General features: G+C 33.2%; 1 protein-coding gene and 1 long non-coding RNA gene across 3 annotated transcripts; one reads left to right on the top strand and one right to left on the bottom strand.

Annotated features, from left to right (window-relative positions):
* Positions 1-1,780: 1,780 nt before the first annotated feature.
* LOC148268610 (uncharacterized) lies at positions 1,781-10,305 on the top strand. The gene is made up of 2 exons (XR_015818109.1): positions 1,781-1,970; positions 10,087-10,305. It is a non-coding gene; the product is annotated as an uncharacterized LOC148268610 (long non-coding RNA).
* Positions 10,306-11,086: 781 nt separating this feature from the next.
* AT-HSFA7B (winged-helix DNA-binding transcription factor family protein) lies at positions 11,087-15,086 on the bottom strand. Of its 2 annotated transcripts, XM_088216852.1 has the most exons (3): positions 14,739-15,086; positions 13,161-14,665; positions 11,087-12,237 (listed from the first exon to the last, which is right to left on the bottom strand). In XM_088216852.1, exons 2-3 carry the CDS (start codon positions 13,494-13,496, stop codon positions 11,458-11,460), a joined length of 1,116 nt encoding a protein of 371 aa, XP_088072978.1. In that variant the 5' UTR covers positions 13,497-14,665; positions 14,739-15,086; the 3' UTR covers positions 11,087-11,457. The 2 variants fall into 2 exon arrangements, with proteins under 2 accessions (XP_088072978.1, XP_021897931.2); XM_022042239.2 differs by having other exon boundaries at positions 13,161-15,086.
* Between the last annotated feature and the right edge of the window lie 843 nt (positions 15,087-15,929).

Below are 15,929 nucleotides of genomic sequence, written 5' to 3' on the forward strand. Positions count from 1 at the left end.
TTGATGTTGGATTTTTCTTATATATATATATATATTTAAGACATAAAACTAGTTAGAAAATTTACGAGAAAAATATTTTAACTTCATCATCGTAAACTAGTTTTGAATAATTTTACGAGAATTTTATTTTTCTTTTTTCATTTTTCTCCTTTATTCTCTCTATTTCTTTTCTAAATTATTCTCTCACTACTCACAACCTAATGGAAAGTGAAAGTGCTCTAAAATCAAACCCCACTAGAGAGAGGGGGAATTTACAATGCCTCTTTTTTTGTTTTTTTTTTTTTTATCCCCCTTCCCCCGGCCACTTTCTCTTTACTTTTTTTTATTCCAAACCCAAATCTAAAGCCATGAAGGTGTTTGTATTATACTTGTTGACCCTTTTTTCATCCCTTTAGTTTATACAAACCAGTCATCATCTTCTACTTGTAATTAGTGACTAAATTTTGCCCTTATCACAGTTCAAAATCTAAGGGATTCCCTTCCTTTATGGGTCATATGCCCTATACATACATATATATACATATATATGTATGTATATGACTGAAGGGGAAGCTCTTTTACTACTCCTAACGGCTGATGATGATGATGATGATGATGCCACTAACCATGCAAAACCAACATTATCCCATAAGCCTTAGGAATATACAGATAAAGGACCCATCTGGATTTTAAAGTCCCTTTATTTGGAATATACATGCACACTTCCATATATATATATATATACATATACATATTGCATAACATATATTAGCATATACATATGCTTTGGAATCCTATGTTGGGTCCTCTTTTTTAACCTAAATTAATCCTTTTAAATCAATTGGGTCTTCCATTGAGATTCACCTTCACCTTTTATCTTCTTTGAGATAAGCTTACAAGTTTATGCTTCATTTGATTCCCCTTTAAGCCACACACTCTTTAAAAAATTCCCTTTGTTTACTTTTAAATATTCATTTTATAATTTGTATACAAAATTTATTCATATTAAAATAAAAATAAAAATAAAAGTTGTTAACTTACCCGCAAGGAGAGGAATGCCGGGTGCAGAACTAGCGACGGAAAAAAAAAGTCGTGACAAGTTAATCGTACCGAAAGGTGCGACCGGTTCACCTCCTTTTTCAGAGAGAGATAATATTTATTAAGTATATTAGTTTGATACTACACCCATAAACTTATCATTGTAGATCGAAATAAGATGATATGATTACTTTTACCCATCAACGTTGTCACACAGGAGGAACGCACGAATGCATAAAAAGAAAAGAAAGAGATAAGATTTTTCCGTACCCCACGTTATTCGAGTCAGAGCATAAGTTAAAACGTATTGACTTGATGTAAAAAAACGAAATAATTTATATATTTTAATAATTAAATAACAATTCGTTATCAATATAATTCATAGTGAGGTTGAGTATATGTATAATACTGTGTATATAACTTTTTTTAATGCAATAATTAATTACACTAATCATACTTAAGCAGAAAACTATAAACACCATACACTTCAAATTCCAAGTTTCCTGGTCAACGGTGACTAAAATTAGTTCTATGACTTGGAAAAAATTAGCAATTAATGACTAAGTGAAAGATGCCAAAGAAAGATCCAATTAATTTGACTTATATTTTTTTATATATTATAATTGGTATATATATATATATATATTTATTTATATATATGATAATAATATAAGTCAAATTAATAATTAAAAATATTTATTTGAAATTTATGTAATAATATTATATGATGAATTATATATGGGTTTATTTGTATTAACGGGATTTTCGATTAAAATTACAAAATGGTCCCTGTATTATTAATAAATATTCAAAGAGACCCCTAATTTTTTTTATTTACAAATTCGCCCCTCTACTTTAATAATATGTGACAAATAAGACTCTCTTCGTTTTCCTTCGTCTCCCTCGCATCTGCGGCTCTGTGGCTGGCGAACCAGAAGGTACTCCATGTTCAGGTGTTTCTCATGTATTATCGAGCATTCTGTTTATGATTATCTTTTTTTTTTATGTCTTTCATTCGATCGCTATGGTAAGAAAAAATATAGAATTTCAGCTTGTTATTTTCTCTTTGTTTCTCGCTTTATTTTCTCGGTAGCCAAACATACACAGAAACCTCAAATCACAGTTTTGAATTACGAGTCTTTTTTATTTATTTCCTTATTCGAGGATGATTGTTTAGGGCGATTCTTTTAGTATTCCTTCTTATCTCCGTAAATTCATCGACCAAATCCCTCATCGGCGTCTTCAAAATCTGATCGTTGCGGTGGGATTAGGGTTTTCAGTTTCTGATAATAAGCTTGTAAAATCCCCATTTGATGTACAATAAATGACCTTTCGGCCCAGGCCCCATACTTCATTTGACCAAACGGTGTCGTTTCATAACTCCTCCATCATCTTCCTTTACAGAACAATAGAGGGAGGGTATTAATATTATTAAGAGGCACTCTAGTTGTTGCTTGCCAAGGTCCAGGGTGGAGGACATGGATTCGTGAGTTAATCGTCAAGCTCGACGTCTTTTATGTCGTGCAACTTCTGCAAAAGTTTCGATATAAAACTCCCTTACCACGAATATAGAAGCTCATTTTAATGGGGTCCTATACTTGGTCTTGGAGATTCGAATTACCCATGATCTCGAAAAGAAAAATTTCAAGTTCGTTTATTTTAGTGTGACAGTAGTAAATGTATTAAAAAGTCTATGTATCAAAGGGGTACCACCTATTTATATAATATTTAGAAATTAATCATTGTATCAACTATATATTCAAAATTCTCCGTTCTATATAAATCATGACCCAATAAGCGATACCTAAAATAACGAAATCACATATCTCTTAATTTATAAATATAATTTTAAAAAAAAACCCTATTATTCTCTTTTTTCAAATGACCCAAAATTAAGTCAAACGAATGACTTTAGTAAATTTTTTTTTTTTGACATAAGCTTCTCTAAATCTTTAACTCATTCTTAACTGGCCCTGCAATAATCCAAAAAATCTCGGATAAACCATAAATCATATACCACAGTCTATATGTCACCGGACAACGAAAAAGTATAATTTATAGGTTCTTAAACTCGAGACTAAGAGATTCAAGTTATCTACGATATCAAAATAGATAATTTATAGGTTCGTATATAAGTGTTTTGGGCCTAATATTTTCCAAACCATTGCGTTCTTCTATCCCATACTCTCTCCCGATGATTTTGACTCGTCTGATTATATCTTAATTGTCGGGACATAGTTTGAAGCCGGACTAATCAAGTAATAGTTTTTATTATCTTGTTTCTCGTTTCCCATTTGTAGTTGAAGATAGTTCGTTAAGTGCGAAGATAGCTTATTCTACCGAACGAAAGTTTATAGTGTGTGTAGTATTTGGAAAACACCACCAAGGAAATTAGGGTTCATAAGTGACATTTTGATGTATGTAATGTGGGGTGGATCCTCAAAAGACCATAATAGAGAAGCCCACAAGTTGGCTAAATGGGCCTTCAAACATATACTTATGAGGGTCCGGTGGTTCCTATTAGTGTATTAGACAATGTGTTGTTTTTTTTTTTGTTCTTTTTTCTTTTTTAAATTTCTAAGGAATTTACTTATTTTCCATATAAAAAAAAACACATAACATATATAATATTTAATTATATTTTTATGTAATAATTAACTATTTTAAACATATTTATATATCTTATATATAAATATAGACTATATTTGTGATATAAAATGTATATAACCTATTCAAACTTCATCTAACCTTAACACATTTTTTCAAGTGGTTTTATTTTTTTTTATATTAGTATGATATTTGCATAAATAAGAATAATATTAATATGAATTTATTAATTAACACTTTTAATTTTTTTTTTATATAAAAAATTATGAATTTAAGTTACGTCATTGTGTTATAATAATGTAAATGTATTACGTAATTATCGAAAGTATTTATTTATATAATATATGTGATAAAGTTAGTTCGATGTTTTTAATTTCGCTTGAGTTATTAATTCGGTTAATCCGTATGTTAAAGTAAATAAAAATTATTACAAAAATGTACAAATAGATTAAATTTACAATTACTTTATATAAAAAAATCAAAGTAATTGAGAAATTATGAAACAATTTTTTGATAGAATTAGTGAAAAATGAAACTTACTTTATTAAAAAAATATATATATATATATATGTATATATCCACCTCAAAAACTTCAAAATTCAAAATTTTATTAAAATTAAATTATATATATATATAAAGATTTGAGTGAAGTTCAAGAAACAAATAGAATCTTGATGGTACAATTTTGACATCATTATATTTGTCTCTCTCCCACACAAAAATACAATTTTTTTTTTAGGTCACCCACAAAACCATCTTTTCTAATTGTCAATTCATACTTGTGGTTAGTACATAAATTACTATGTATGTATTAACTTATAATATTTATTTGAATCATACATACATACATACATACATACAAACATTATATTTAACTCACTAACACATTGAAATGTAAGTTGTAAACACAAAAAGAAAAAAAAAAAAATCTAATGTGTCTTTTCATTTGAAAATGAAAATCATAATTGTGTCGGCTGCCACCCATGTTTTGTCTTTTTCAACCCATTTGATTTGGGGCCAAAAGTAAATCCACCCACAATCATGAAATCAAATCAAATATATTACTAACTTTACATATTGTTTATTGAAAAGGAAACCCCTTTCCATTTTTTTACAACTTTGACAACTTCAAAGTTCCTCCCCAAAAACCCATCATCTTAACTCTTTTTGTCTCCACTCCCCATCTTCTTTCATCTTATATTCTCTCTTTTCTAGCCCTACCTTACCCTTTGCATTTCTGATGCAAGTGCTCTAATTCGTTTACACCGAACTCGAAGTCATCGGATTCCTGAGGTTCAGTTTTGACAGAATTCGAAACTCTCTGGTTGCTGTTTTCACCTACAACAACACCGTGTTCTCGATCAATTGTTTTTTTTTTTTCCTTTTCTTGGTCATTGCTTCCTCAAGCTCTTTCTTTTCAATTGCACAAAAAAAAAAAAAAACGCAGGATTTTGCATTGCTCTAACTAGAAACGACATCGTTTGATGCTGCTTCTTTTCTGTGTCTTACAACTTTTTCTCTGTTATTTGAAGATACACTCTTGTGTTATGTTGTTCTTGTCTTAATTTTACTAATTCCATCGTTAACATGCTGTTTAGAAAATTTTTAGTAATGATTAATTAATGTGTGATAATAGTAGTGATTGGAGGACAATAACATATGATGAAAATGACAATTTTTTTTTTATATATTTAGATGATTGTATATTAATGTATGTTAATGACATATTTTTGTTTAGATGATAGAATGAAATGATTGTATTTTTAGTCAAATTACTAATTTACTTATACATATTATATGTAATAGTAAATTGTATATAAGAAGTATGTAATAAAATAAATAAATAAATTATTTAACAATATAATTATATTTGTATTTAAATAAATAATTATTACATATAATTAAATTAAATTTTTATATTTAATAAAATAAATAATAATTTGTGAACATAAAAATAGAATTAAGTATATTATACGAGAGTATAATGGAAAAAAAAAAGTAATTTGTCGGTCACATACCACCGATTTAGTAGTTTTAAAATTCATCACAAATTCGTCAGTTAGATACCGTTTGTTACCATTGAAAGTTGAAATAAACATAATTTTCTCACACCCGTAGAGTACCATACATTAAACTCTTATCATTCACCACGATCCAAACAGAGTGTAAAACCTATTTGTCTCGACGAAGACGATCCATTTCTTTGTCTAATCTAAATCTTCCAACTTCAACACAAGCACCCATTAATTGATGTGAGCTCATAGTCACAGTTCCAACCTGAGCTGATACTTTTCTTCTCTTAATGTTCTTTAAATATGACTTTGTCCTCCTAAAAATCCTTCATTTATAAATTTTTGTATATCAGGATCTATTATTCTAGAACCCCGCGATACCCATCTTCTATAATCACTAACCTAATTCAAAAATTTTAAAATTTTTTTATTTTTATTGGATAAAAAGAGGTCTAGATTCAACATGTGATGATACCCCCCTTCTTCATCTTCCTCTTTTTTTTTCTTCCTATTCATTTGAGTTGGGTGATCATTGATGCCGATAATAAGTTGGTAGTATGTTGTACACATATACGAAGAAGCCACAAAAGTGAACTTCAAGGAATTCTCCTTCACCTTCTTCCACCAGCTCCTTAACAAAACAAGAAAGGGATAGGAGAGGAGTTTGATGGCGAAATAGAAAGCAAGGGAGGGAGAAAATAAGATGGTTCAGGCTTAATGATGAAGGATAGTTCAAGGAAGCATAACAGGAAACTTGAGGGAGAAGGGATGTGATGAAGATGGTTGGGATAAAAGAAAGACTTAAGCAGAGAAACGGAGCAGGTGGATGAACGATTATGAGTGAGCATGTTTAAAAGACTAGAAGGGATCTTGGGAAAGGCCCTATAAATAGTAGTAAAAGGCACTTTAGTTGGTGTTTGTTGAGATCTGCGGTGTAATTGGATTGTTTGAGCTTGGGTGGAGTGTAGCTAGCAATTAGAAGATATAATTAATTATGTGAATTAATATAATTATTAAATTACGAAGTTCAATAATAATATCAAACTAATCAATACACAAATAAAAAACTAATGCACAATTAAGTAAAATAATAGTAAGTAAAGAAACAACAGCAAAAGAAAGAGATACATGATTTTACATGAAAAGCCCTTTAAGGTAGAGGAAAAAATCGCGAGTTAACTTCAAATCAAAGCCTCTATTAAAAAAAATAAGTACAAGATGATCTACGCTTCAGATCACTAATAATAAAAAAAACCACATACATAACTTTTATTATAATCTTTGATAATTCACTAGAAAAATAAAGCTAAAAGAAAAAAATTAATCTTTAACTCCTTAGGCGCACGTATGAGAGAGAGAACAAAAGCAAAAATTACTTTGATGACACCTTTTTCTTCTTTATACTCGCGAAAGTGAGAAAAATATTCCTTTTTTTTCTTTCCTATTATTGAAGCCGGTCGCCTTCTCCCTCACAAATCATGCTCTCTCTCTCTCTCTCTCTCTCTTTACACATAACTTTTCTTCCTCCTAACTTGTACTTCTCGATTTCGTTCTCATCCTTTCATAGGCAAATGTCGCAATTTGGATCAATTTTTCAAGCGCTAAAGATCCTCAAAAAAATCACGAAAGATTATCCTTTCTCGCTACTTAAAGATCCTTCAAGAATCTCATCAGCTATCTCTTCTTTGTCCCGAAAATCCTTATTATGGGCAAAGAGCTCAAGAGTAATAATGCCTACAATTCATCATTTAGAATTATTTTCATGATACTCAATTTATTTACCAAGTCTTGGAACTCATTCAAGTATTCTACAATAGACCACTCATATCGCAATTTTAAGTTCACTCGATAACAAAATCTTTAATTTGAGCATTTTCCTCTCATAATAGTTTCCAATATCTTAAATAGAACTTGTGCATTAATTTATTTGCGTATATGATGGTATACACTGATATCCATTAATCACTTGATAGTTCATACAATTTTTCTGTGTATTATCTCTCAATCATCTTCTGATCTCTTAGTTGGTTTGATGGTTTATAATTTGATAGGATTATGCAAATCCTTACAATAATGGCTCTCCGCATTCGACTTCCATAATTCACACAACTAATCTCATACCACAAATCAACCAAATTTTTTATACCATTTGTTGGGATCAAATTAAAAAAATATAATCAATTGTGTAAATTAAAATAATTATTAAATAAATTCACATTATTAGATAAAAATACAAAATCAATCAATACTACAAATTAAAAACCAATGCACAATCAAGTAAAATAATAGCAAGTAAAGAAACAACCATAAAATAAATAGACACAGAATTTTACGTGAGAAATTTTCCAGTGTAAAAAAAAAAATTATGAATAAAATCTTTCATCGAACAAAACAAGTACAAGAGAATCTCACGCTTCGTATCATCGATAATGTAGCGCCCGGAAAAGGGGCCGAAAAAAAAAAGCCACGTCGGCAGCCACGTCAGCAGGCCCGGTCAGCAGTCCTGGCCAACCGGGACCTGCCACGTGGCAAGACCACGTCGTTCCGAAACGGGCCACGTTGGCGGTCCACGTAGGCGCGATCGGACGGCCCAGATCAAGCGTGCGATCGGACAGCCCAGATTTAATAAAAAACGGACGGCCCAGATTAAAATAAAATGGACGACTGAGATTAAAAGGGCAAAAGGTTATAAATAGAACCCCCACACTAGACCACAAACCCTAGCCGCCTGCCGCTCGCCGGAGAAGACGAACCAGAAGCCGGCCGCCGCCACCCGCCGCCGCACCGGAGGGATTTCCGACCGCCGATCGAGGTAAATTTCATACCCCGACTCATTTTTCCACGCTGATTTCTCCAGTGGCCAAATCGGAGCCAAAATCCCGGCCAAACGGCCGAAAAACACGGCCGAAAGCCAGCGGCGCCGCCGCGCCCCTTCTCAGTTTTTGCCTCCGATGAGGCCCTTCCCGGCCTTCGTTTAATGCAATCTTTATATCACCGTGATCACCATTCTTTTCTCTACAGGTTGATCGGAGGCGAATCACCAAAACACGAACTTCACCGGAGAGCCTCCGCACCCGAGAGCACCGCCGCCGGTAAGTTTCGGTTTTTCATAAATTTTCGACCCCCCGAGGGCCGTAGGGTTGTTTTATCACAGGAACCAATGCGAGTGTGGCCGAAAACGGCCAACCCGAGGCAGACCGCCGCCGCAAGCGGCGGCGCCGTCGCCGGAGCACGGCGGAGCCGCCGTGCCGGAGTTGCGATTTGGGCCGAAAGGGGCCCTGGGCCTAATTTGGGATTTTTTTTGGAACACGTGCAGGTACCAGTAGTGCGTTTCAGTTCCCCGAGAAAAATTCAGGGAAAATTAGGGACAGCCTGTAGGCGCACTGTGAAGCCGTGTTCGGACCTCGAAACGAGTAAGGACCCCTCACCCTATTTTCTATCACGGTATTAAAGCTTAATAAATAATTAAACAGTATTTTGAGACTTTATAGATGTATAATTAATTGAGGTTGCCAATGGAGCCCGAGTCTGATACAATGTTGGTCTGTTATTGTTTGATCTAATTTTCAGTATTAAATGCAGTATGAGGTTTGATGTTTTCATTTTATAGTTTCGTGTGCATATTTTACTGTTATATTATTATTGGTTGAATAACTGAAATACCGATACTGTATGTTGTCTGTTTGACATGAATTACTGTTTTGTTTATCTAAATGCGAATTGATGATGATTGAGGGAAAGAAGAATGACAGAATATGTAAATGGGTAATTGTATAATGTTGGTCAGCCTGACTAGATATCCGGGGAGATGGTGGACGGACCGGGTCCGTAGGGGACCCTACCGGGATTGTGGTCTCTCATATCGGACGGGGTATGGAGATCTTATGTATTTTGGCGCCATACCGGACGGGGTATGGGTACGGCCTGTTTTACCCTCATACCGGACGGGGTATTGAGGTTTACAGTTTTGGCGCCCATACCGGACGGAGTATGGGGACGGTCCGTTTCACCCTCATACCGGACGGGGTATTGAGGTTTACAGTTTTGGCGCCCATACCGGACGGGGTATGGGGACGGCCCTGGAATCTGATTACAAGTATTAAGAGTAACGGGTAGCGGGACCCCTATGGATCCCCATGGATACTAGTAGGCTGGTAAATGAGGAAAAGTAATTGTGAAATGATTGAATTGCAAGGGCGTGATGAGTATTATGTTACACAGTTTATATGATTTCATGATGATGATAATATTATTGCTTTCGTATATTATTTTATGAATTTCACCGAGGTAAGTGAATGGTAAAAGATTTTATTACTGATAAATGAGTTTATTGTAAATTATGCTCCATTGGTCTTTTTGTATTTTCTACCCAGCTTTATCTCTGTGACGGTGAGATATCGTGATGTCCTTACTGGGCTAGTGTAGCTCATTCCTTATTTAATCATTTCAGATCAGGAAGACATTGTTCCCGAGCCCGTTCTGCAAGAAGACGACGAATGGGACGCCTAAAGACTCCAAAGTCATATTCATAGTTTACTTTCGAATTTCTCTTTTAGTTAGTTTGATCTTTTATATTTTGAGCACGTTTTTGGTTTTAGTGTAAGGAATGTTAATCGAATTTTGACTTCGCTTCCGCATTTGATATTTTTAATATACATTCCATTTTAAATTTCCGGAGCCGTTACAGATAATGTAGAAAATACATAAATATTTCTCGTATAATTTTTGATTATACGTTAAAAAAATAAAGTCAAAAGTAAAAAAAAAAAAATCAATCAATCTTGAGCTCCTCTTGTGAAGGTGATGAGAGAGAGACAGAGAGAACCAAAACAAATTTTTTTTTTTTCTTGAAAAAGTGAAAAGTGAAGCTTAATTTATTAACAAAAATATCCACCTCAAAAACTTCAAAGTTTGAATTCTGAAATTTTGTTAAAATTAAATTATAAATACATATATATATATATGTATATAAAGATTTGAGTGAAGTTACAGGGGAAAGGGAAGTAGCACACACAGCCAGCGAAATTGAAAAGTAAATCAGAACAAAATGCATTCAGTCACCAGTACGGAATAGACATTGACAAGAAGCAAATAGATTCTTCACATGGTACAAATTTAACATCATCCCATTTGTCTCTTCTCTTTAATTACACCCACAAGAAGACAATTTTCATATCACCGACGAAAAATTATGTAATCAATTCATAATTATGATCGGACTCGCGTATTTGATATATGTATCATAAATTATCGATGAATGATCGATCTATAACATTCGATTCAATAAAATTAAAAAAAATTTAGTGTAATGATATATTAACGAGAATACAATCATCAAGTTAGATTAAATGTCTTCAAATTGTCTTTTTCGATTTGAAAAAAATCGTTTTGTCTTTTTCGAAGCATTTGATTTGAGGCCAAAATTGATTCATACATTGCGCGAAATCAAATCAAATACAATACTACTTTACATATTGTAATTGAAAAAAGAAGTCGTTTGCACTTTACAACCTAACAAAGGGAAAGACAAAATGGTGAAGTTAGAATGTACAGAGGGTTGGAAACAACAACAAAAAACAACACCAGAAATTCCAAGTAAAGAAAGAAAAATACATTGCTGGGTAATCTAATACCCTTTCTACTCTACCAAAGGAAAGATTTTTTTTTTTTTCTCTCTAAATTCGAAGGCCTCTCCTAAGGAAAACAAAAAAAAAGAGAAAATTTACGATAAATAACATACGAAAACAAAACTCGAAATTCATATAAAAGAGAGATGAGCATAGGAACCATTCAATCAAAAGATGATTTGTAATGGTTGTAATTATTTCGGACTCGAACCGAGATAACCCAAACGATCGGCTAAAACGTTAACATCTTCATCTTCATTTCCACTTGGTATGTTCAATTCACCTTCAAATCTTTCATCACTCAATAATTCCTCCCAAAACCCATCATCTAACTCTTTGTCTTCACTCTCATCTTCTTCATCTTCTATTCTCTCTTTTCTAACCCTACCATACCCTTGCATTTCTAATGCAAGTGCTTCTAACTCAGTTACACCAAACCCGAATTCGCCCAATTCCTGAGGTTCACTCTTGACAGAAGTTAAAACTCTCTGGCTGCTACATTCACCCACATCAACACCCTGTCCTCTCTCAATTGCTCTTCTTCTCCTTTTCTTGGTTATTGCTTCTTCAAGCTCTTTTCTTTTCTCCTTGTGCTGAACCAGCTGCTGCAAAAACGCAGGATTTTGCATTGCTCTAGCTAAAAACGACATCATTTGCTGTTGCTTCTTTTCTGTGCCTTGTAGCCTTTCCTCCATTGCTTGAAGATAAACCCTTGTGTTCTGCTGTTCTTGTCTTAATTTCACTAATTCCATCATTAAAGCCTGTTTATCTCGACGCAGTCGATCGATTTCTTTGTCTAATCCAAATCTTCCAACTTCAACAAAAGCACCCATCGATTGATGTGAGCTCACAGCCACAGTTCCATCCTGAGCTGGAGCTTTTCTTCTCTTGATGTTCTTCAAAATATGCCTCTGTCCTCTTAAAAACCCTTCATTTGCAAATTCCCATTTATCAGGATCTATTTTTCTAAAACCCTGCAATACCCATCTTCCATAATCACTAACCCAATTCAAAAATTTTAAAAAAATTTTATTTTTATTGGAGAAAAAAGGATCTAGATTCAGCAATCCAGAAGAAAATTTGAAGGAGATTTATTATTTTATTCATGCCTTTATCTTTTACCCATTAAAAAAAACAGAGAGATTGATCAAGGACCCACGTGAAAATATATTTTAAAAGACTCTAATCAGTGAAATTCTCAATGCAAAATATATTAAAAAATTACTCAACGGCACAAGAAGAGAAGCATTATATATCCATTCAACTGGATAGAGGAGGTGGCAGATTCCAGAACCTACAAGAAGGGTATTCTACTTTAACAAACAGACAAATTAAAAACCATTTTTTTATAAAAACACCGCAGAGTGTTCCAGAAAGAGGAAAGGAAAGTTTCAGAGATAATTGAAAATCTAAGAACTCACTCGAAACTTCCTCTTAAAATATTATATTATTAGAATTTCCAGAAGAAACTAGTACTTCCAGAAGAAACTAGAACTTCTCTTCTTCTTCTTCTTCTTCTTTTTTAATGGCTGAAATTAAAAAATCAAAATTACACCCAGAACAGAGTAGAAACAGGGCATTAAGAAAGACCCAAAAGAAAAGGCCAAATACTGATTGAAATTGGATCCAGATGAAAACCGTAGTTAAAAATCTGATTTTAGCATTGAAATCCCACTTAAACCAGAATGAAATGAGAAACTGAAGAAGAGAGAATCATTAGAAACAGGGCATTAAGAAAGAAAAAGAAAAAACAGAGATACCGATTGAATTCAGACCCAGATGAAATTCTTAATCAAAAATCTGATTTTGGCATTTGAATTCCATTTCTAACCAGAATGATATCGGAAAATGAAGAACAGAGAATCATAATTCATTTAAAAAATTTAGAAGGACTCACATAAGTATTGAGCTGCCTGACGAAACTGGAGAAGTTATTGTGCTTGAAGTACCTGGGAAGAAGATTAGTAGAGAAACTATACGGATCCCATACAACAAAGCTGGTACCTCCTCTGTTCCACGAAACCATATAATTAGTATTCGGATCATCAACCATGTCAAACGTCTTGGTCAGAAATGGCGGTGGCCCTGAATCATGAAGACCCTCCATTGGCTGCGGAGGTGGCAGTACTGGCGGCTCACCTCTACCACCACCCGACTGTGATAAACCCGAAACAGAGTACTCCACCTTGACCGGATAAAGCGGATTCATGTTCAATTTTTTTCTGAAATTCATCCAATTTTTTTTCTCCTTTCAGATTTATCGAATTCGGATCTTGAATCATAACCGGGTCAATGCGAATTCAAGAAGTTGAAAACTGGAATTGAAAGACAAAACATGGCGACACATGAAGAGGCGAAGTTGAGAGTGAAACCCAGAAAGCGAAATGGAAGAAACGATGAGGGGAAACAGGAGGAGGAGAATGAGGCAGCGATGTGGTGACAAAAAAAGGGAAACTAATTAGAAAGGGGAGAAAAGCAAAACAGGAAAGTAAGATTTTTTTTTTTTCTATCTTCCTTCTTCTTCTTCTTCTTCTTCTGGGTTGGGTGAGTGAGACCCAGAAAGAGAAACGGAAGAAAAGAGCAGCGGAAACAGGAGTAGGAGAGTCAATCAGGTGGTGATGTGACGATAAAACAGGAAACTGATTTAGAAAAGCAAAATAGGAAGGTAGGATTTTTTTTCTTCTTCCTCTCCTTCCTCTGGGTTGGGTGGTCGTTGAAGCCGTTACAAGTTGGTAGTATGTCGTACACGTATACGAAGGAGTCACAAAAGTGATTGAAGGGATTGTTTTATAAGAGGTTTAGAAAGTTCTAGACTCGTGAGTAGTTTGCTCCGGAAAATAAATAAATTTAGTTTCTTAATTTGGAAAAGTGCGTTTATGCTAGGGGGAGAGAGAGGGGGGGGAGGGCTTACCACTTAGGAAGGTTCTCGAAACTCCATTAGGAAAGTGGAGGAATGGTGTGCGGTGCGTGGGGTTACAATTATTAAATAATAAATACATATTATATATTAATTTATAAATAATATATTATTATTATATTTGTAAAATACATCTTATCCATTGGAACTCTATAAAAGTAATATTTTCTTCCTTTTAACGAGAATATTATTAAAAAAAAAAAATTCAATCCATGTGATTAAAAAATATTTAATATTTAATTGAATTTAATATAAATAAATAAAATCATATCCTTAATCTTAGTAAAATTAATAAATATATTTTTTTAATTTTAATTTTATCAAAATTCAAATTCACCATTTCTGCGGCATTGTTCTTCTCCATCTCGGTACAGCATCAAATCAAGAGGATTGAAATTGCCAAAACGCCACCGTTTTTTCATCCCGAACAAGCCCGACCGCTGTTCAACACATTCCACCCGCTGAGTTTAAAAACGCCTCAAATCCTGAATGTGGCGCGTCTCTCAAATCAGTACAGAGAAACGAGACGAAGCGCGAGCATAAAATTCGCGGAATTACCTCTCCGTACTTCCAAATTTCTCGGTGACAATTTTTGCGGCGAGTCTATCCCGATCGCTTTGATTCGTGAAATCATGAGAAGCTTGACGGGAGAAAAACAATGCCGGAATCAAAATTGAAGCTACTCGTTCTTGTTTTGCACGACGATCGGTTCGCTACGCGAGGAGAATCTCCCAAATCCACGACTCCCGGCCGCGCTCCGGCTCCGGCTCCGGTAGGAAAATAAAATAATCAATTTGGTTTTCAATTTGGATAAGTGTGTTTATGCGAGAGAGAGAGAGAGAGAGAGAGAGAGAGAGAGGGATTTAAGACTTCGGAAGGTTCTGGAAACTCTACTAGGAAGGTGAGCACGGTGGAGGAATGGTGTGCGGTGGGTGGGGGTATTAATTATTAAATAATATTATAATTATTTTTTAATTTATAAATAATACATTATTATATTAATAAAATATTTATCTTATCCATTGAAACTCTGGAAAAGTACCATTTTATTTAATTTATGTTTTTTATTTTTAATTTTTCGAAGTTATGGATTTTGTATTGCATATATGAACAAGTTGGAAGGGATGGTGTGGGACCTAAATTAATATTTAATTGAATAGAAATAAAAAATTAAATTCTTAATCTTGAGATTTAAAAAAAAAAAAAATTAAGAAACAATATTTTAACTTTTAATTCTATCAAATTACACATTTTCTTAATAATTTTTTCTTAATTTCCTTCCGATTATATTAAATTATTTTTTTTTCGTTTTTAAGTTAAAAGATTTAAGAGTTTTGAAATATTTGTCGGGTTCGGAGATTATCGTATCCTCCACCGCCAGTACATTACATCTTAAAGATAACATATATTCGGAAGATATCAGTTTTCTATAATCTAAACCAAAATTTAATTATTTAGAACTTAAAGCTTTGTTTGAATAAACTTCAGTGATGATTAATTAATGTATAGTAATAACAGTAATTGAATAACAATAACACAGTATTGAAATGACAAATTTTTTTTATGGTATATTAATATATGTTAATGACATATTTTTATTTGGATGGTATGATGATATGACTGTATTTTCAGTTAAATTACTAATTTACTCATACATATTATATGTAATAGTAAATAGTATAAAAGAATTTATATAAGAAAAAAATAAATAAATTAGTCATTATATTTATATTTAAATAAATAATTATT

Source organism: Carica papaya, chromosome 3, assembly GCF_054855325.1.
Source record: "Carica papaya isolate Zhongbai chromosome 3, ASM5485532v1, whole genome shotgun sequence".
Lineage (NCBI taxonomy): Eukaryota > Viridiplantae > Streptophyta > Magnoliopsida > Brassicales > Caricaceae > Carica > Carica papaya.